The sequence below is a fragment of the Macaca fascicularis genome, chromosome 14 (assembly GCF_037993035.2).
Source record: "Macaca fascicularis isolate 582-1 chromosome 14, T2T-MFA8v1.1".
Classification (NCBI taxonomy): Eukaryota; Metazoa; Chordata; class Mammalia; order Primates; family Cercopithecidae; genus Macaca; species Macaca fascicularis.
The window spans coordinates 72731782-72749811 of record NC_088388.1 but is presented as its reverse complement, the minus strand read 5'-3'; the positions used below and the strand labels follow the sequence as shown (position 1 = coordinate 72749811).

Sequence of the window (18030 nt, the reverse complement as noted above, 5' to 3'; positions counted from 1 at the left end):
GAATACTGATTTTGCAGAGATATGGGCCAAGTAAGATATTATCCTACACATAAGCACACGCAGATGATAAAATGAAGTTAAAAACTGTTTCCATTCTTCTTCTACACCTTATATATTCATGTCCAAAACAGCCCATATAACACACTGTTTACATGCCTGACTTGCCCAACAGACTGTGAAGTCCTTGAGTCTACCAGGGTGCTACATTCATTTATTATTCAGTAAATAAATGTTGAACCAAACTGAAGTTACAGAAGAGAGAAGGAGAAATCACCATGGATTCACATAAGAGTGGGAGGGCTTTTTTTTTGAGATGGAGTTTCATTAGTGTCGCCCAGGTTGGAGTGCAATGGCGTGATCTCAGCTCACTGCAACCTCAACCTCCTGGGTTCAAGCAGTTCTCATGCCTCAGCCTCCCAAGTAGCTGGGATTACAGGCGCCTGCCACCACATCTGGCTAATTTTTGTATTTTTAGCAGAGACAGGGTTTCACCAGATTGGCCAGGCCGGTCTCGAGCTCCTCCCCTCAGGTGATCACCCACCTCAGCCTCCCAAAGTGTTGGGATTACAGGCATAAGCCACCACGTCCGGCCGGGAGCGCTTTCTAGAGAGTATAGGACTTGCGTAGGATCCTCAAAGAAAGATAGGAGCTGGCTAGGAAGAAAATAAGGGAAAGAAAACTCCAAATTAAGGAGGAGCATATCAAGAATGAAAGAAAGTCGGCTGGGCATGGTGGCTCACGCCTGTAATCTCAGCACTTTGGGAGCCCAAGGTGGGTGGATCACAACATCAGGAGTTCAAGACCAGCCTGGCCAACACAGTGAAACCTCATCTCTACTAAAAATACAAAAATTAGCCAGGTTTGGTGGCATGCGCCTGTAGTCCCAGCTACGATACTCAGGAGGCTGAGGCAGAAGAATCGCTTGAACCTGGGAGGCGGAGGTTGCAGTGAGCTGAGACCATGCAATTGCACTCCAGTATGGGTGACAGAGTGAGACACCATCTCAAAAAAATAATAATAAAAGAAAAAAAAAAAACAAGAGGGAAGGAGTCATCAATTAATACACCAGTTTGGTAATAGCAGTCATGGAAATGATACTTAAGGGATAAATCCCAGAGAAACTCAAGTCTAGGGTAGAAGTTTGGCCTACAGAAGACCTAGTAAAGACGCTTTTCACAGGGAAGTATCATGAAGCACTATTTCAGAAAGATGCCACAAAAACAGAACTGAAGGAACTTCACTTTGTATCCCACTCCATAATTCCCTACTGTGTTTACCAACTGCCTTAAGAAGTCTGGCCCTCATGGTGCATCATTTCAACCAATCACTCAATGACTTCTCTACATTTGTGGATGTATATATATATGTATTTTTTAAATATTTGAGACAGGGTCTCACTCTGTCACCCAGGCTGGAGTGCAGTGGCATGATCATGGTTCACTGCAGCCTCTGTCTCCTGGAATCAAGTGATTCTCCCACCTCAGCTTCCTGAGTAGCCTGCATGCCACCATGCCCAACTTTTTTTTTTTTTTTTTTTTTGAGACGGAGTCTCGCTCAATCGCCCAGGCTGGAGTGCAGTGGCGTGATCTCGGCTCACTGCAAGCTCTGCCTCCTGGGTTCACGCCATTCTCCTGCCTCAGCCTCCCAAGTAGCTGGGACTACAGGCGCCCGCCACCACACCCAGCTAATTTTTTGCATTTTTTTTTAGTAGAGAAGGGGTTTCACCGTGTTAGCCAAGATGGTCTCGATCTCCTGACCTCGTGATCCACCCGCCTCAGCCTCCCAAAGTGCTGGGATTACAAGCGTAAGCCACTACGCCCGGCCAATTTTTTATTTTTTATTTTTTTTTATTTTTAGTAGAGACTGTTGCCCAGACTGGTCTCGAACTACTGGGCTCAAGCAATCCTTCTGCCTCAGCCTCCCAAAGTGGTAGGATTACAGGGTGAGCTACCCTGCCCAGCTGACTTCTCTACATTTGTGAAGTCACTAAAATGACCTCAGCCTTGGTTTTCTCTATATAATAGCAGAACTGGGATCAATCCAACTACTCACCTTCTACATTCCTACATGCAGGCTGCTGAGCACTGCTCCAGAAAAGGACACAACTGCCAATTGTCACCAATCCAATTCATGTTTCTAAACTCAGCAGTTTTGTAATCCTTTCACCTCTCCCATTCCCCACAGCAGCCGGTTCTCATGCCATCTATCCTGCCATCAAAATCTCCTTCCCTCATAATAGCCAAAACCTAGAAATAAATGTCCGTCAATTGATGAATGGATAAACAAACTATAGTGTATCCATACAACAGAGTATTACTGGGCCACAAAAAGGAATGAAGTACTGATAAAAACAACAAATAGAAACATTGTACTAAGTTGCCTGTAATCCCAGCACTTTGGGAGGCCGAGGTGGGTAGATCACTTGAGGCCAAGAGTTCAAGACCAGCCTGGCCAACATGCCGAAACCTCATTCGTCTCTACTAAAAATACAAAAATTACCCGGGTGTGGTGGCAAGTGCCTGTAATCCCAGCTACTCAGGAAGCTGAGGCACAAAAATCACTTGAATCCGGGAGGTGAAGGTTGCAATGAGGAGCTGAGATTGCGTCATTATACTTCAGCCTAGACAACAGAGTAAGACTCTCAAAAAAAAAAAAAGAAAGAAACATTATGCTAAGTGAAAGAAGTCACACAAAAGGCCACGTATTTTATGATTCCATTTATATGAAATGTCCAAAGTAGGCAAAACCATAGAGATAGAAAGTAAACTAGTGGTTGCTAGGATTGGGGGGTGGAAAGTGACTGTTAACGGGTATAGACTTTTTTTGGGGGGGGAGTGATACTAGAAATAATATATGTAAAGCAACTAACACATAGATAGCACACATTTTTATCTCAATAAAGCTGTTATTTAAAAACAAAAACAAGAAACAAGATGGTGGATCACACCTAGAGTCTCAGCTACTTGGGAGGCTGAGAAAGGATCACTTGAGCACAGGAGTTCAAATTCAGCACCTGGGAAACACAGTGAGACCCCATGCATTAAAAAATAAACACAGAAGTTCAAGACCAGCCTGGGCAACATAGTGAGACCTTGTCTCCACAAAAAATTTAAAAAATTAGCCGGGTATGGTGGTGCATGGCTGTGGTCCCAGCTACTCAGGAGGCTTAGGTGGGAGGATCTCTTGAACCCAGGAGATCAAGGCTGCAGTGACCCATAACCACGTAACTGTACTCCAGCCTGAGCAACAGGGCAAGACTCTGTCTCAAAAAAATAAGAATAGGCCAGGCACAGTACGTCTATAATCCCAGCACTTTGGGAGGCCGAGGTGGGTGGATCACAAGGTCAGGAGTTCGAGACCATCCTGCCTAACACAGTAAAACCCTGTCTCTACCAAAAATACAAAAAAATCAGCTGGGCGTGGTGGCGGGTGCCTGTAGTCCCAGCTACTCAGGAGGCTGAGGCAGGAGAATGGCATGAACCCAGAAGGCGGAGCTTGCAGTGAGCCAAGATCGTGCCACTGCACTCCAGCCTAGGTGACAGAGCGAGACTCCATCTCAAAAAAAAAAACAAAAAAAAAAATTAGCCAGGCGTGGTGGCACATGCCTGCAATCCCAGCTACTTGGGAGGCCGAGGCAGAAGAATTGCTTGAACCCAGGAGGCGGAGGTTGCAGTGAGCCAAGACCACACCACTGCACTCCAGCCTGGGCGACAAGAGCGAAACTCCAACTCAAAAATAAATAAATAAATAAATAAAATATAAAAATAAAAATAAACACACACAAAAACAAAAACCATCCTCCTCCTTAAGAGTTGACATCATTAACTCCAATTCATAAGAAAACTGAGCCTACAAGTTACCCTCAAAAAAGAAAAAAAAAGTGCGGGTGCGGTGGCTCACACCTGTAATCCCAGCACTTTGGGAGGCCACAGTGAGTGGATCACAAGATCAGGAGATGGAGACCATCCTGACTAACACGGTGAAACCCCGTCTCTACTAAAAATACAAAAAATTGCCGGGCGCGGTGGCTCATGCCTGTAACCCCAGCACTTTGGGAGGTTGAGGTGGATGGATCACCTGAGGTTGGGAGTTCGAGACCAGCCTGACCAACATGGAGAAACCGTGTCTCTGTTAAAAAAAAAAAACATACAAAATTAGCCAGGCATGGTGGCACATACTTGTAATCCCAGCTACTCGGGAGGCTGAGGCAGGAGAATTGCTTGAATCTGGGAGGTGGAGGTTGCAGTGAGCCAAGATTGTGCCATTGCACTCCAGCCTCCAGCCTGGACAACAAGAACGAAACTCCATCTCAAAAAAAAAAAAAAAAAAAAAAAAAAAAAAATTAGCCAGGCATGGCGGCACACGCCTGTAGTTCCAGCTGCTTGGGAGGCTGAAGCTGGAGAATCACTTGAACCTGGCAGGCGGAGGTTGCAGTGAGCCGAGACTGCGCCACTGCACTCCAGCCTGGGCAACAGAGTGAGATTCCATCTCAAAAACAAACAAACAAACAAAAAACTCCTTGGTTGTTGAAGGTAGCTTGGTAATTAAAAACAAAACAAAACTAAGTTTGTTGCTTGTAAAGACTTGATAATTTTTTTAAAAACTGTTTTAGGCCAGGGGCAGTGGCTAATGCCTATAATCCCAGCACTCTGGGAGGCCAAGGCAGGAGGATCACTTGAGGTCAGGAGTTCAAGACCAGCCTGGCCAACATGGTGACATCCCGTCTCTACTAAAAATACAAAAATTAGCTGGGCATGGTAACATGCACATGTAGTCCCAGCTATTCAGGAGGCTGAGGCACGAGAATCGCTTCAACCCGGGACTGGAGGTTGCAGTGAGCTGAGATCATGCCACTGCATTCCAGCCTGGGTGACAGAGCAAGACTCTGTTTAAAAAAACTGCTTTAATAGTATGTATGGGCAACATAAATGCAAAATGTTAGGGAAAAGATCTAAAAAAATATAAACCCCAGTTGACATTTTGCTCTTAGATTGCTTTTTTAGCGTAAGTAAAGATTTGCCTTGCTTTAAAGAAACGGTGCCTTTCGGTTATGGATTATTATAAGAAAGCCAAGGTCCTTGTAATAATCAGTAGACTAATGAAGAGATGGTGAATTTTAATGTATGTTTATATATTTTAGTTAAAATAAAATGTAGGTCTTTTGTGTATTTTTTTTTTACTTTTATTTATTTATTTATTTATTTTTGAGATGGAGTTTCACTCTTGTTACCCAGGCTGGAATGCAATGGCGCGATCTCCACTCACTGCAACCTCCACCTCATGGGTTTAAGCGATTCTCCTGCCTCAGCCTCCTGAGTAGCTAGGATTACAGGCAGCACCACCATGCCCAGCTAATTTTTTGTATTTTTAGTAGAAACAGGGTTTTATGTTAGCCAGGCTGGTCTCAAACTCCTGACTTCAGGTGATCCGCTCACCATGGCTTCCTAAAGTGCTGGGATAACAGGCGTGAGCCACGTGCCCAGCTTTTTTTTTTTTTTTTTTTTTTGAGACGGAGTCTTGCTCAGTCGACTAGGCTAGAATGCAGTGGCATGATCTCGGCTCACTGCAAGCTCTGCCTCCTGGGTTCATGCCATTCTCCTGCCTCAGGCTCACGAATAGCTGGGACTACAGGCACCCGCCACAATGCTTGGCTAATTTTTTGTATTTTTTTTTAGTAGAGCCACTGTGCCCAGCTTTTTAATTTTTTTTATTTTTATTTTTTAATTGAGACAGGGTTTCGCTGTGTCTCTCAGGCTGGAGTACAGTGGCACAATCCTAGCTCAAGCAGTTAGAATAGGATTTTTGAACATAATTAAGCACAATAAAATAGGTAAAATAAAATACAGTATTGTCCTTGAATTTTTATGTTACATATATATGTATATATGTGTATGTATGTGTGTGTATATATATATTTGTATATTTGTGTGTGTGTTTCTTTTTTTAGAGACAGGGTCTCACTTTCTGGTCCAGGGTAGGAGATCACGTAGCATGATCACGGCTACCCGATCAGGGTAGGAGATCCAGTAGCATGATCACAGCTCACTGCAGCCTTGACTTGTTGGACTTGAGCAATCCTCCCACCTCTGCCTCTTGAGTAGCTGGGACTACAGACACCCAACACCATGCCCAGCTAGTTTTATTTGCTGTAGACACAAGGTCTCCCTATGTTCCCCAAGCTGGTCTCAAGCAATCCTCCATCTTGGCCTTCCAGAATGGTGGATGATAGGTGTGAGCCACCACATCTGGCCTTATACTTTAAGATGATTGGCAAGTCACAACACTATAAAGTCAGTCCTTTATTCCACTGATATAAACAATAATCTTTTTTTTTTTTAAATGATGGGGTCTCACTCTGTCACTCTGGCAAGAGTGCAATGGTTCAATTGTAACTCACTGCAGCCTCAACCTCCTGGGCTCAAGAGATCCTCCTATCTCAGCCTGCCAAGTAGCTGGGACTATACAAGCATGCCACTATGCCTATTTTTTTTTTATTATTTTTTATAGAGATGGGCGTCTCACTTTGTTTCCCAGGCTGGTCTCGAACTCCTGGGCTCAAGTGATCCTCCTGCCTCAGCTTCCCAAAGTGCTAGGATTATAGGTGTGAGCCACTGTGCCTGGCCAAAACTTTATTTCTCATAGAAATACAATATATCAGCAGCATTTGAAATGAAAGATAATCAGCAAAACAAAACTTTCTCACAGAATTTAGAAGGAAGGTTGATTTGTTTTAGAATGGTACCACATTGGTTACCAATTTGAAAAGAATCCTGTGAATGAAATAAAGAGTGTTGTTCAAAAGAAAAACTGATAAGACTTGGGAGCTTCCTGGATATGGCAGGGTCAAATAACTAGGTTTTTCACTCTGGTGCCTAGAAAAATGATGGTAACTTAAGAAATGAGAAAATCAAGAAAGAGAACTCACTTGACAACAAATGTACTCAGCTTGGTTTTGGACTTCAGTAAGTCAAGTAACTTAAGGTGACAGTGAGACCTTTAAGCAGAAATCTCCAGCAAACAACTGATCAATCTCTGTTTGAACATGGAGAAGTCAGGGCTGGAGCTATAGATCTAGAAATTATCATCAAGAAGGTCCCAGTTAAAGCTGCAGAAGTGCTTAGAATACAACAGCACAGGGTAAGTGATTAATTAAGATGCATCAACAATGTCTCCATGAATAAGTCTGTGGCTTTCAAATGGAAAATCAATCTGAAGGCCTTCCCTTGGAATGGAGGAGTTGGGGTGTTAGCTATACAGTACTGACTGGTCAAGCATATTTGCAGACTATGAGTATTATATAAGGAGGCTGGGCCAAGAGAAAATAGGAAGCTTTCTTTTAAGGGTAATAATCCTTCTTCTTTAAAGTGACAGCATATAGGGTATTACCTGGGGGATGACAGCTCAGCCAGGCCTCCCCTTCATCCTTCCTATGAAGAAAGACAAAAGCTTAATTAGGCTCACCCAAAGTGGAACAGGATCCCATAGTTACAAGGGAAGAAAGAAGGTCATGTAACCTCCAGTTTGGTCACAGTACTTAGACATGAGCTAGTTCAACCTCTCATCAGGTATACATCATTCTAAGACAGACAAACTTTATTTGTTCAAGAAGTATTTGTGGATTAACTATTTAATGAATAGATATCTGTTGGTTAAATTAATGCTCATCCATCAACAGTGAGCTCACTTTGAAAAATCAAGGTTATCTAATTAGATATTTATCAGGATTATTGTAAACCAAGCCCTGTGCTAAGCACTTTCCATATACAATCATTAACTCTCACAATAACCAAACAAGATTCCTTTTATTATTTTGGCACCTGCCCAATCATCCAAATCCTGATCTCTTCACCCTAGCACTTTTAGGGTCTAATGGAAAGGGTCTGTGCTTTTAAGACAGAAACATCTAGGTTGACAGTAACCCTCTATCATTTGATGAGATGCATGATCTTGGCCAAGTTAAGCCTTCTGATTCTGGTGCTGTACTTTCTTATAGGTACCTAGTGGAACTTCATGTTATTGTTCTTTACTACTTATCACATTCTGTGTACTAGCAACTAGTCTGTATTTTAGCCCACCTAAATTAAGTAAGGTATAAATTTAGTAAGGTGAAAATTTCTTAAATGCAGAAGGCTGTTTCATTCATCTTCACCATTGTTTCAATTTGAAAAACCCTTATTAGCAGTAGCAGTTGACAAATATGGCACTGCTATATCCATCCTGATTCCTAGAGAAACAACTGGCACAGTATAAGATCAATAAACGTTTTATGAATGAATAGTTGGCTGTGTATTCCTACTTAAGATTTCAGCTTTTCTTTTTTTTTGAGATGAGTATCGCTCTGTCACACAGGCTGGAGTGCAGTGGTGCAATCTCAGCTCACTGCAACCTCCACCTCCTGGGTTCAACCGATTCTCCTGCCTCAGCCTCCAGAGTAGCTGGGATTATAGGTGCCCACTCCCACACCCGGCTAATTTCTGTATTTTTAGTAAAGACAGGGTTTCACCATGTTGGTCAGGCTGGTCTTGAACTTCTGACCTCAAATGATCCACCAATCTCAGTTTTCCAAAGTGCTGGGATTACAGGCATGAGCCACCGCACCCGGCTTGGATGTCAGCTTCTTAAGAGCAGGAACCATCACTTATATTTAGAGTATACATCTGAGCTCCACCAAGCATCCAGTACGGGGCCTGGACATAGTGTTAGTTTCCTTAATAGTATCGTCCAGTATGCCCAATATAGCATTAAGGGGCCTAGGAGAATACAAAGGTTCCATCACATGCACAAAGTAGCGGTGAGTACAGGGACTTCTGGAAATAACTGACGACTAATCAATATTTGCTAAATGACTGCTTGGCCAAGAGCCTTCCAGCCTTCCAGTACCCCTGTCTTTCTCCAACTCACTGATACTAATTCTGACGCGGGGATCACACAACTCATGTGCTCCCTTGACCTGGGGATAGCTTTTCAGAGAATGACCATACGGGTTTGAGAATTCTTTTTCCGGACCCTATTCCCTCCATATCCCTCAACAATTGATGAAGTAACCCCTATTGATATCCTGGACCAGGCATGGCTTTCCTTGACGCAAATGCAACATCCACTACCCTCCTCCTCTGACTCTGTTCTGGGCCTGGATTCACCTTAGGGCTTGCGCCCAGTCGCTCTGAATCCTCAAAGGCGCCGCCATCTCGACCCCGCCTCCACCAGCCCACCTCTTCCGCCCCTTCCCGGAAGTGGGTCCCCGAGAAGGGTGCGGCGAGGACAGAGGGTGGGCTCAACACCGAGAGGCCACCAATGAAAACGTGCCTTTTTCACGTTCCCCGCCCCTTCCGTGTGCGCGCTCCACACGAGGGGCTGGTTCCCGGAAGGATGGACAGAGGACCCTCAACCGCCCGCGAAGCTCAAGCCGCTGCGTAGGAGCGTGTGTTCGGGCCCTCTTCTCCCACCTATTCGGTGAGCATCGCATACCGCGTTCTTCAGAAGGAGTTGCGGGCCCAAAGGTGCAGCGATTAGCGGCCGCGCGCGCGCATGCGTCCTCAAAGTTCAAAGTCCGCGATGCCCCTGAGGCGCTTCCGGCCTCGTGGCTGCCAGCATTTTTCTGCTTTAAGATCCTTTCCATGACTTCCTAGTTTAGGCCAGCCTCCACGATCCAGCTGCCAACCATCTAGCCTACCCTGATCTCTGAGCAGGGGTCGTCCTCATTTTACTCCGGAGACTGAAGCCAGAAGGTGGTGAGAGGAGAGTACAGTAGCATTTACTGAGTCCTGTTGTAGCCCAAGCACTTTTCATTCGTTAATCTTCATTCTATTGTGCGAATTAAATATTATTAATGGGGAAACTAAAATGAAAAAGTTTACATAGTAAGGCGTAGTGCTGGGATTCGAATACGGATCTCTTGGTTTAGGATCCAAGGCACTTTCCATTCCACTGTTCTTTCTCTAAATTATTTGCTGCTGGCCTGTTTAGGAAGAGAAAACTATCATTTATTGAACTCTTTAGACGTACTAGCCTCCTTACAAACCTTATCTTTTTTTTTTTTTTTTTTTTTTGAGACAGGGTCTCCCGCTGTCACCCAGGCTGGGATGCAGTGGCATGATCACGGCTCGCAGTGTTGCCCAGGCTGGGCGCAAACCATCCTGCAGCCTCAGTCTCCCAAAGTGCTGGATTACAGGCGTGAGCCATGGCACCCAGCTTCATCTCTGTGTTTCCAGAGAGGTTATCAAATGATGTGTCCAAGGACACCAAATGAGGCAGTGACAAAGCTAGGTCCGAGTCTGTTTCAAAGCCCATTTTCCCCCTCCTGCTTAAGTTATACTGCCTCCAAGGCAAATGAGTTGTGTAAAGTGCCTGACTCCCTCTTGTGACTTCCCCATTGCCCTCAGAATAAAAAGTCTTAAATTCCCTACTATGTCCTACAAAACCCACCAGTTTAATATTGTCTTGTTCTGATACTCTATTTTCCCATCACTGAACTTTTTTTTTTTCTCTCATGTATCAGATTCTATCTCAACCACCTGCTCTTCCATTGACCAAAAATAGTTTTCCCATCTCTGGCTAACTTTTGTTCCATATGTCAAGTTTCAGCTTGGAAATCACTTCCTCTAGGAAGCCTTCCCTGCTATTCCTGCCCTTGTCTGGATTAGGTATCCCTCCACTGTGGTCCCAGTCTTCGCTATCTGTACACTGCATAGTAAACTGCCCTGTCTCCTTGTCTAGGTTGTAAACTCCATGAAGCCAGGAACTTAACTGACTTAGACACTCTTGAATCCTCAGCACTAGCATAGTGCCTGGTACATGATAGGTACTTAATCATTGGTTGAGTGAATGAGAGACACAGTAAAGGTAATAAGGAGTCCTTCTAGTTTCTTTACAGCCCATCATGGTGAAATTTTTGCAAAGGCTGAAGTCATTTCTCTTCAGATCTTAAGTTCCTTCTGTATGCTGCTTTCTGCTGAGTGTTCTGATGCAGATGGGCATGACAGTTTGGGCAAATAAATACATCTCACATTTTTGTATAGTTTACAAAGCCATCTCACCTTATAGATGCAGAGGCCAGGTTTCTGCATGGTGTATGCTACAGCCACACTGAGCTCTTTCTATCCTTCCCATGTGCCAAAACCTACCCATATTTGGGCACCCTTTCACTTTGTTTTTTTGTTTGTTTGTTTTGGAGACGGAGTCTCACTCTGTCGCCCAGGCTGGAGTGCAGTGGTGCAATCTTTGGCTCACCGCAACCTCTGTCCCCTGGATTAAAGCGATTCTCCTGCTTCAGCCTCCCAAGTAGCTGGGATTACAGGCACCTGCCATCGTGCCCACCTAATTTTTATATTTTTAGTGGAGATGGGGTTTCACCATCTTGGCCAGGCTGGTCTTGAACTTCTGACCTCGTGCTCCACTTGCCTTGGCCTCCCAAAGTGTTGGGATTACAGGTGTGAGCCACCACATCCAGCCTCTTTCACTTTTTAAACTTTGTTCTTCAGCATAGAATAAGACTAGCAGGATAAAAGAAGAACAGTTATTTATTTATTTGAAACTGGGTCTCACCATGTCACCTAAGCTGGAGTATAGTGGCAGCATCATAGCTCACTGCAGCCTTTCAACTCCTGGGCTCAAGGGATTCTCCCTCTTCAGCCTCTTGAGAACCTGGGACTACAAGTGTGTGCCACCATGCCCAGCTAATTTTTAAATTTTTTTTCTTTCTTTCTTTCTTTCTTTTTTTTTTTTTTTTTGAGGCCTCAGAGTTTCGCTCTTGTTCCCCAGGCTGGAGTGCAGTGGTGTGATCTCAGCTCACCACAACCTCCGCCTCCCGGGTTCAAACGATTCTCCTGCCTCAGCCTCCTGAGTAGCTGGGATTACAGGCATATGCCACGATGCCTGGCTGATTTTGTATTTTTAGTAGAGACAGGCTTTCTCCATGTTGGTCAGGCTGGTCTTGATCTCCCGACCTCAGGTAATCCAACCACCTCAGTCTCCCAAAGTGCTGGGATTACAGGCGTGAGCCACCGTACCCAGTCATTTTAAAATTTTTTTGTAGCGATGAGGTCTTGCCATAACCCAGGCTGGTCTCAAACTCCTGGGCTCAAGGGATCTTCCTTCCTCAGCCTCCCAAAATGCTAGGATTACAGGTTTGAGCCATCGTACCTAGCTGAAAGTTTAGTTCTTTTTAGGTAGATCAGAGATAGCTTATCTAAAAAGATGACATTTCACCTAATTAATATTCCAATAGCAAAATCCATTGAACTTATTGAATGTTATGTCAAGCATTCTCACATGGTTTATCTCATTCAGTTCAAACCACTTTGCAGGCCTGCTCTCAGCTAGGCCTAGTGCTGGAGGCACAAAGGTAAATCAAGACAAACATCAGCTGGGCACAGTTGGCTCACACCTGTAATCTCAGCACTTCAGGAGGCCAAGGCAGGAGGATCGCTTCAGCCCAGGGTTTTGAGACCATGCTGAGCAACATGGAAAAACCTTGTATCTATCAAAAAATCAAAAAAATTAGCTGAGTGTGGTGGTGCACACCTGTAGTCCCAGCTACTCTGGCTGGGGAGGAACTGAGGCGGAAGGATTGCTTGATCCCTAAAGATGGAGGCTACAGTGAGCCTGGGCAACAAAGCAAGACACCCTTAAAAAACAAAACAAAACACAAGCATCTGTCTGCAAGCTTCGAGTCTCCCACGGGAGACATAAACAGGCTAAACGGTGCAGTCTGGTCAGTGCTATTTATAATCTAGGAACCTTACATATTATATTCCCACTCTAACCTTGTCTCTGTTAATGTTCTATAGACTCCCCATCCCCAGGATGTCAACCTCAGCCCCTCAAGGCCATACCTGGACCCAACGGGTGAAGAAGGAGGATGAGGAGGAGGACCCGCTGGACCAGCTGATCTCCCGCTCTGGCTGTGCTGCCTCCCACTTTGCAGTGCAGGAGTGCATGGCCCAGCACCAGGACTGGCGGCAATGCCAGCCACAGGTGCAGGCGTTCAAGGATTGCATGAGTGAACAGCAGTCGAGGCGGCGAGAGGAGCTGCAGAGGAGGAAAGAACAAGCCAGTGCCCACCACTGAGACCTCAAACCACCTATCCCCAGTAGATGGGCCTGCCAAGATCAGCACCCAGCAGGATTATAGAGGAAGAAATCCTAAATGCTGGGTGTGGGAGGTATAAAACATGGGGATAGTTTTTGGATCTGGAGTTGAGAGCCATGGGTTTAGACATGACTGGCACAAACAGCTGTCATATGTTCGTGGTCAGATCTCACACATCCGCAGCTGTCTTGTTCCACCAGTATTTGCCAGGAAAACAAAGAATGTGGTAAGGGATGCTCCCCCACCCCACATCTTGGGTCAGTGTGCCAAGTACTGAGATGATTTTAGGGACATTTTATTTTAAATTAAATTCACAATCTAATGGTAAATTGATTACCTGATTAGTGCTTTTCTCTTTCATCACTTGTTCTGGATGTTTCAGTCAGTTTAGTGGAAGGAAGAAAGCAAATGGGGAAACTTTTTATTCAAATATGTTTTTGTTTTGTTTTTTTGAGACGGAGTCTCTGTTGCCCAGGCTGGAGTGCAGTGGTGCAATCAGGGCTCACTGCATCCTCAGTGGGCTCAGGCCATCCTCCCACCTAAGCCTCTCAAGTAGCTGGAACCACAGGTGTGTGCATCACCACACCCAGCTAATTATTCAAATACTGAGTACCTATTAAATGCTAGATTCTGTTGAATTAACAGATACCGAGTCTGGCTTTAACCTGCTCCCAACCCAACAAACACACAAAGTTGGGCTAACATTTTTAAAGTATATTTAACACTAAAATACAGATTTTCAGCTTTTAAAAAGTGGAAAAGCTGTTAACATTGACTTTTATTCCCTCTTAACAATTTGCTGGAGCTGAATAACTCCCCCTTTTAGTAGGTTGTGTTTTCTGATTCAAAACAGTTGCATATCAATTCTCATTTTTCTTCAACAAAACTCTTCCATTCTATTCTATTTTTTTTTTTTTTTTTTTTTTTTTTTGAGATGGAGTCTTGCTCTGTCGCCCAGGCTGGAGTGCAATAGTGCAATCTGGGCTGACTGCAACCTCTGCCTCCCAAATTCAAGTGATCCCCCTGCATCAGCCTCCCAAGTAGCTGGGACTACAGGTAAGCAGTACCACACGCGGCTAATTTTTGTATTTTTAGTAGGGAACAGGGTTTCACCATGTTGGCCAGGCTGGTCTCGAACTCCTGACCTCAAGTGATCCACCCTCCTCAGCCTCCCAAAGTGCTGGGATTACAGGTATGAGCCACCACACCCAGACAGTAACAAATACTGCTTCAGGATCGATCTATTAGAAGCCCAAATCTGAGGTATAGTAGGCCTTAAAATTTGCTTTGAGCCTTCATGCCAGTATCTGGGGAAGAAGTAAAGAGAAAAGAGGGGAGAAGATAGGAGTTTAAAGAACAATCCTATTTCTGGCTGAAGGGGATAACCAGGCAAATTATAAAGACAAATTGCTATGTGTGTGTGCTCAGTGCTGATTCATCAGAGAAAACAAGCAGTGTGCACTGGAGTTTTCAGCAAGAATCTCAAAGAAGAGAAGGGATGAGTTGAGTTGAACTTTTAAAGATGAAGTAGGGCAGGCATGGTGGCTCACTTGAGGTCAGGAGTTCAAGACCAGCCTGGCCAACGTGGCAAAACCCCATCTCTGCTAAAAATACAAAAAAAGGCCGGGCGCGGTGGCTCAAGCCTGTAATCCCAGCACTTTGGGAGGCCGAGACGGGCAGATCACGAGGTCAGGAGATCGAGACCATCCTGGTTAACACGGTGAAACCCCGTCTCTACTAAAAAATACAAAAAACTAGCCGGGCGAGGTGGCGGGCGCCTGTAGTCCCAGCTACTCGGGAGGCTGAGGCAGGAGAATGGCGTGAACCCGGGAGGCGGAGCTTGCAGTGAGCTGAGATCCGGCCACTGCACTCCAGCCTGGGTGACAGAGCGAGACTCCGTCTCAAAAAAAAAAAAAAAAAAAAACAAAAAAATTAGCCAGGCATGGTGGTGCATGCTGAGTATAATCCCAGCTACTTGGGAGTCTGAGGCAGGAGAATCACTTGAACCTGGGAGGTAGAGATGGCAGTGAGCCAAGATTGCACCACTGCATTCCAGCCTGGGTGATGGAGTGAGACTGTCTCAATAAATAAATAAATAATAAAGATGAAGTAGACATTACCTATTTGTAAATTATAGCAGAAAAGATTACCATCCAGAATAAAAAGTACCTGGAAGCCACTAAGAAGCACATAGTTGGATAGAAAAGTGAACAAATAAGGCAGGCGCAGTGGCTCACGCCTGTAATCTCAACACTTTGGGAGGCAGAACTGGGTGGATCACTTGAGATGAGGAGTTTGAGACCAGCCTGGCCAACATGGCGAAATCCTGTCTCTACTAAAAACAAAAAAATTAGCCAGGCATGTGCCTGTAATCCCAGCTACTTGGGAGGCTGAGGCAGGAGAATTGCTTGAACCCAGGAGGCAGCAGAGGTTGCAGTGAGCTGAGATCCTGCCACCGCACTCCAGCCTGGGTGACAGAGCGAGACTCCATCTCAAAAAAAAAAAGTGAACAAGCCGCAAAACATAGGAAACTATAAATATGCTCTACATCATGGATAATCAGAGAAATTTCGTTTTTGTTTTTGGTAGAGATGAGGTCTCAATATGTTTCCCAGGCTAGTCTCAAACTCCTGGGCTCAAGTGATCCTCCCACCTCAGCCTCTCAAAGTGTTGGGATTACAGGTATGAGCCCCTGTGCCTGGCCAGAAAGGTGTTTTTTTTTTTTTTTTTTTTTTTTTTTTTTTTTTTGAGACGGAGTCTCGCTCTGTTGCCCAGGCTGGAGTGCAATGGCCGGATCTCAGCTCACTGCAAGCTCCGCCTCCCGGGTTTACACCATTCTCCTGCTTCAGCATCCCGAGTAGCTGGGACTACAGGCGCCCGCCACCTCGCCCAGCTAGTTTTTTTGTATTTTTTTAGTAGAGACGGGGTTTCACTGTGTTAGCCAGGATGGTCTTGATCTCCTGACCTCATGATCCGCCCGTCTCGGCCTCCCAAAGTGCTGGGATTACAGGCTTGAGCCACCGTGCCCGGCCCAGAAATGTATTTTTATAAGACATATATACTATTAGGTTCATTGCAGCATTGTTTATACTAGTAAATGGTCCCAATGTCAATTTCCATCAGTAAGGACTCTGTGTATTCAAATCTTTTACAATAGGAATGTGTGTATTTTGTGTGAGTAAAAATAGTAGGCTATGGAGGAGGGGGTGATAGCAACAGAGAGAAGCATAAAAGGCCTCTTTAGCAGGAAGGATGGCTTCCAAACCAGCTAAGTGGAGCAAGCATGTTTTGGAGGACAGTGGCTCTAATAGGGAGTTAAGCATGGGGTGGATCACAGAATGTATTTGATCAGGCAAAGAGGACTCTTGCCATCCAAGCCTGTTCCCTCAGATAAATGGGGATAATTCATATGTCATAAGCCAAATAAATGAGGGAACGAAACATATGTAGCTAATAATAAAAAGTGTTAAAATTTATTGGGCATTTAACTCAGACAGTCTGGTTCCAGAGCCTGCTCTCAATCCCAATGATGTGCTGCCTTCATATCCTAGTTATGCCACTTACTAGCTTTGTGACTTTGGACAAGTTACTTAACATCTCAGGATCTGTTTTTACCTGTGTAAAAATGCAAATATAGTACCTTTTTCACAAGCCTCAAAACTAATATAGGCCTTCCTCATAGGATTGTTGAAAGATTGAGTTAAATATTGGTTTAGCCTAGGAACAGCATCTGGCACATAGTAAGTGTTCAGTGAACATTAGCTATTACCATCATCACTATTAAGTGTGCTAGTGACTGTCGTGAGTTACATTATCTAATCTAATTTCTAATCCTCTGAACATGGCATTCGCTCTCCTTTAGATGAGGAAATAAAACTCAGACTGGGGATCAGACTCCCAAGCATGTCTTGCTCTAAAGCCTAGGCTGTTTTCTACTCTACTCCCACAAGCATCTGGTGCCCAGTGCAGTGCTTAACACACAGTAGTGAGTAACCACATTGACTGTGTAAATATTACTTTGCTTTTGTCAGCACTTTGCAAAAAGGAAATTAACTTTTTGCAATTAATTAGTGCAAGTTGCCCACAGTGATATAGATTGGTATGTTTTTCTTTAGTCTCAGCTTTGCAGCCCACAGTCTAGGAGCTGGACTTTAAGGTGGTTCATACCTGTCCCTATAGGATCTAACTCTGGCAGCTTTGGGTTGCCTCTGCTTAGAGGCTTGGTGCCAGGGATGAGTGGAGAGACCTCTTGGCTTGATGCCTCTCTTGGCTAGGCCTAGGGCAGACTCGTGGTTTAGCTCTTCCTTTCAAGGTCCTTGGCTGGGGACTTGGCCTTGTGCTCGGTACAAAGGTGCACTGCAATGCGTTTTACTACATGACTAAGAAGATACTCCTCCCACCCTCTCTCCATAAAGTTGCCAGACTAAGTCCTTGAGCTGCTGACTTCAGAAACCCGAAGAGAACTGAAGCAAGTCCAGATTGAATCCTTATATTTTCCTGTAGAAAATGCTGGGGCTCCCTTCTCGCTCAGCAAGGACTTAAAGCAAGCAGAGGAGGTAGCAGGGATTCTTCCCTGTCAGCAGCTATCTTTTGAAGGGTTTTCATTCTTCAGATCCTGGACACTCAATGGTGAGCTGATTTTCTAAAATGAGCTGAAATGTCTGAGAATGAAAGTTATTCCAGAGGGATTATTATAGTCAAATGAATCATTTCAGATTGTGGGAAGATCAGACACATGAAAACAAAAATTCACAAAGAGATCAAAGTACAGATTAAACAAGCACAAGACACATTGGCTACCTCTGTATGCAGTGTCTCTCCATCAGGATTAGTTCTAGGCACACCCAATACAGGCTCAGAAAGCTTTCCTTAAGTACACTAGAAACAGAGCGGACCCAGGGGCCTCAGCATTGCTAGTATCTGAGTGACCAAAATACCTAG

At 44.6% G+C, this 18030-nt stretch overlaps 2 protein-coding genes across 33 annotated transcripts in view; one reads left to right on the top strand and one right to left on the bottom strand.

The window, feature by feature from the left end:
- Nucleotides 1–9210, bottom strand: part of PAAF1 (proteasomal ATPase associated factor 1) — a 53690-nt gene extending 44480 nt beyond the window's left edge. For 24 of the 32 annotated variants that reach the window (XR_012423495.1, XR_012423496.1, XR_012423492.1 and 21 more), the window contains exons 1-2: nt 9141–9210; nt 7387–7427 (exon numbers count right to left, since the gene is read on the bottom strand). Coding sequence is in view for 4 of the 32 variants with exons in the window: in XM_045371326.2 (XP_045227261.1) it covers nt 7387–7427; nt 9141–9187 (88 nt within the window). In the remaining 28 variants the exon portion in view is untranslated. Of the gene's footprint in view, nt 1–6925; nt 7072–7386; nt 7428–9140 lie in introns of all 32 variants that reach the window. The other 8 variants (XR_012423494.1, XM_074014695.1, XM_074014701.1 and 5 more) reach the window with 1 other exon arrangement.
- A 134-nt stretch (nt 9211–9344) lies between these two features.
- COA4 (cytochrome c oxidase assembly factor 4 homolog) lies at nt 9345–13418 on the top strand. Its single transcript, XM_005579051.4, has 2 exons — nt 9345–9453; nt 12789–13418. Exon 2 carries the CDS (start codon nt 12805–12807, stop codon nt 13066–13068), a length of 264 nt encoding a protein of 87 aa, XP_005579108.1. The 5' UTR covers nt 9345–9453; nt 12789–12804; the 3' UTR covers nt 13069–13418.
- Nucleotides 13419–18030: the final 4612 nt, after the last annotated feature.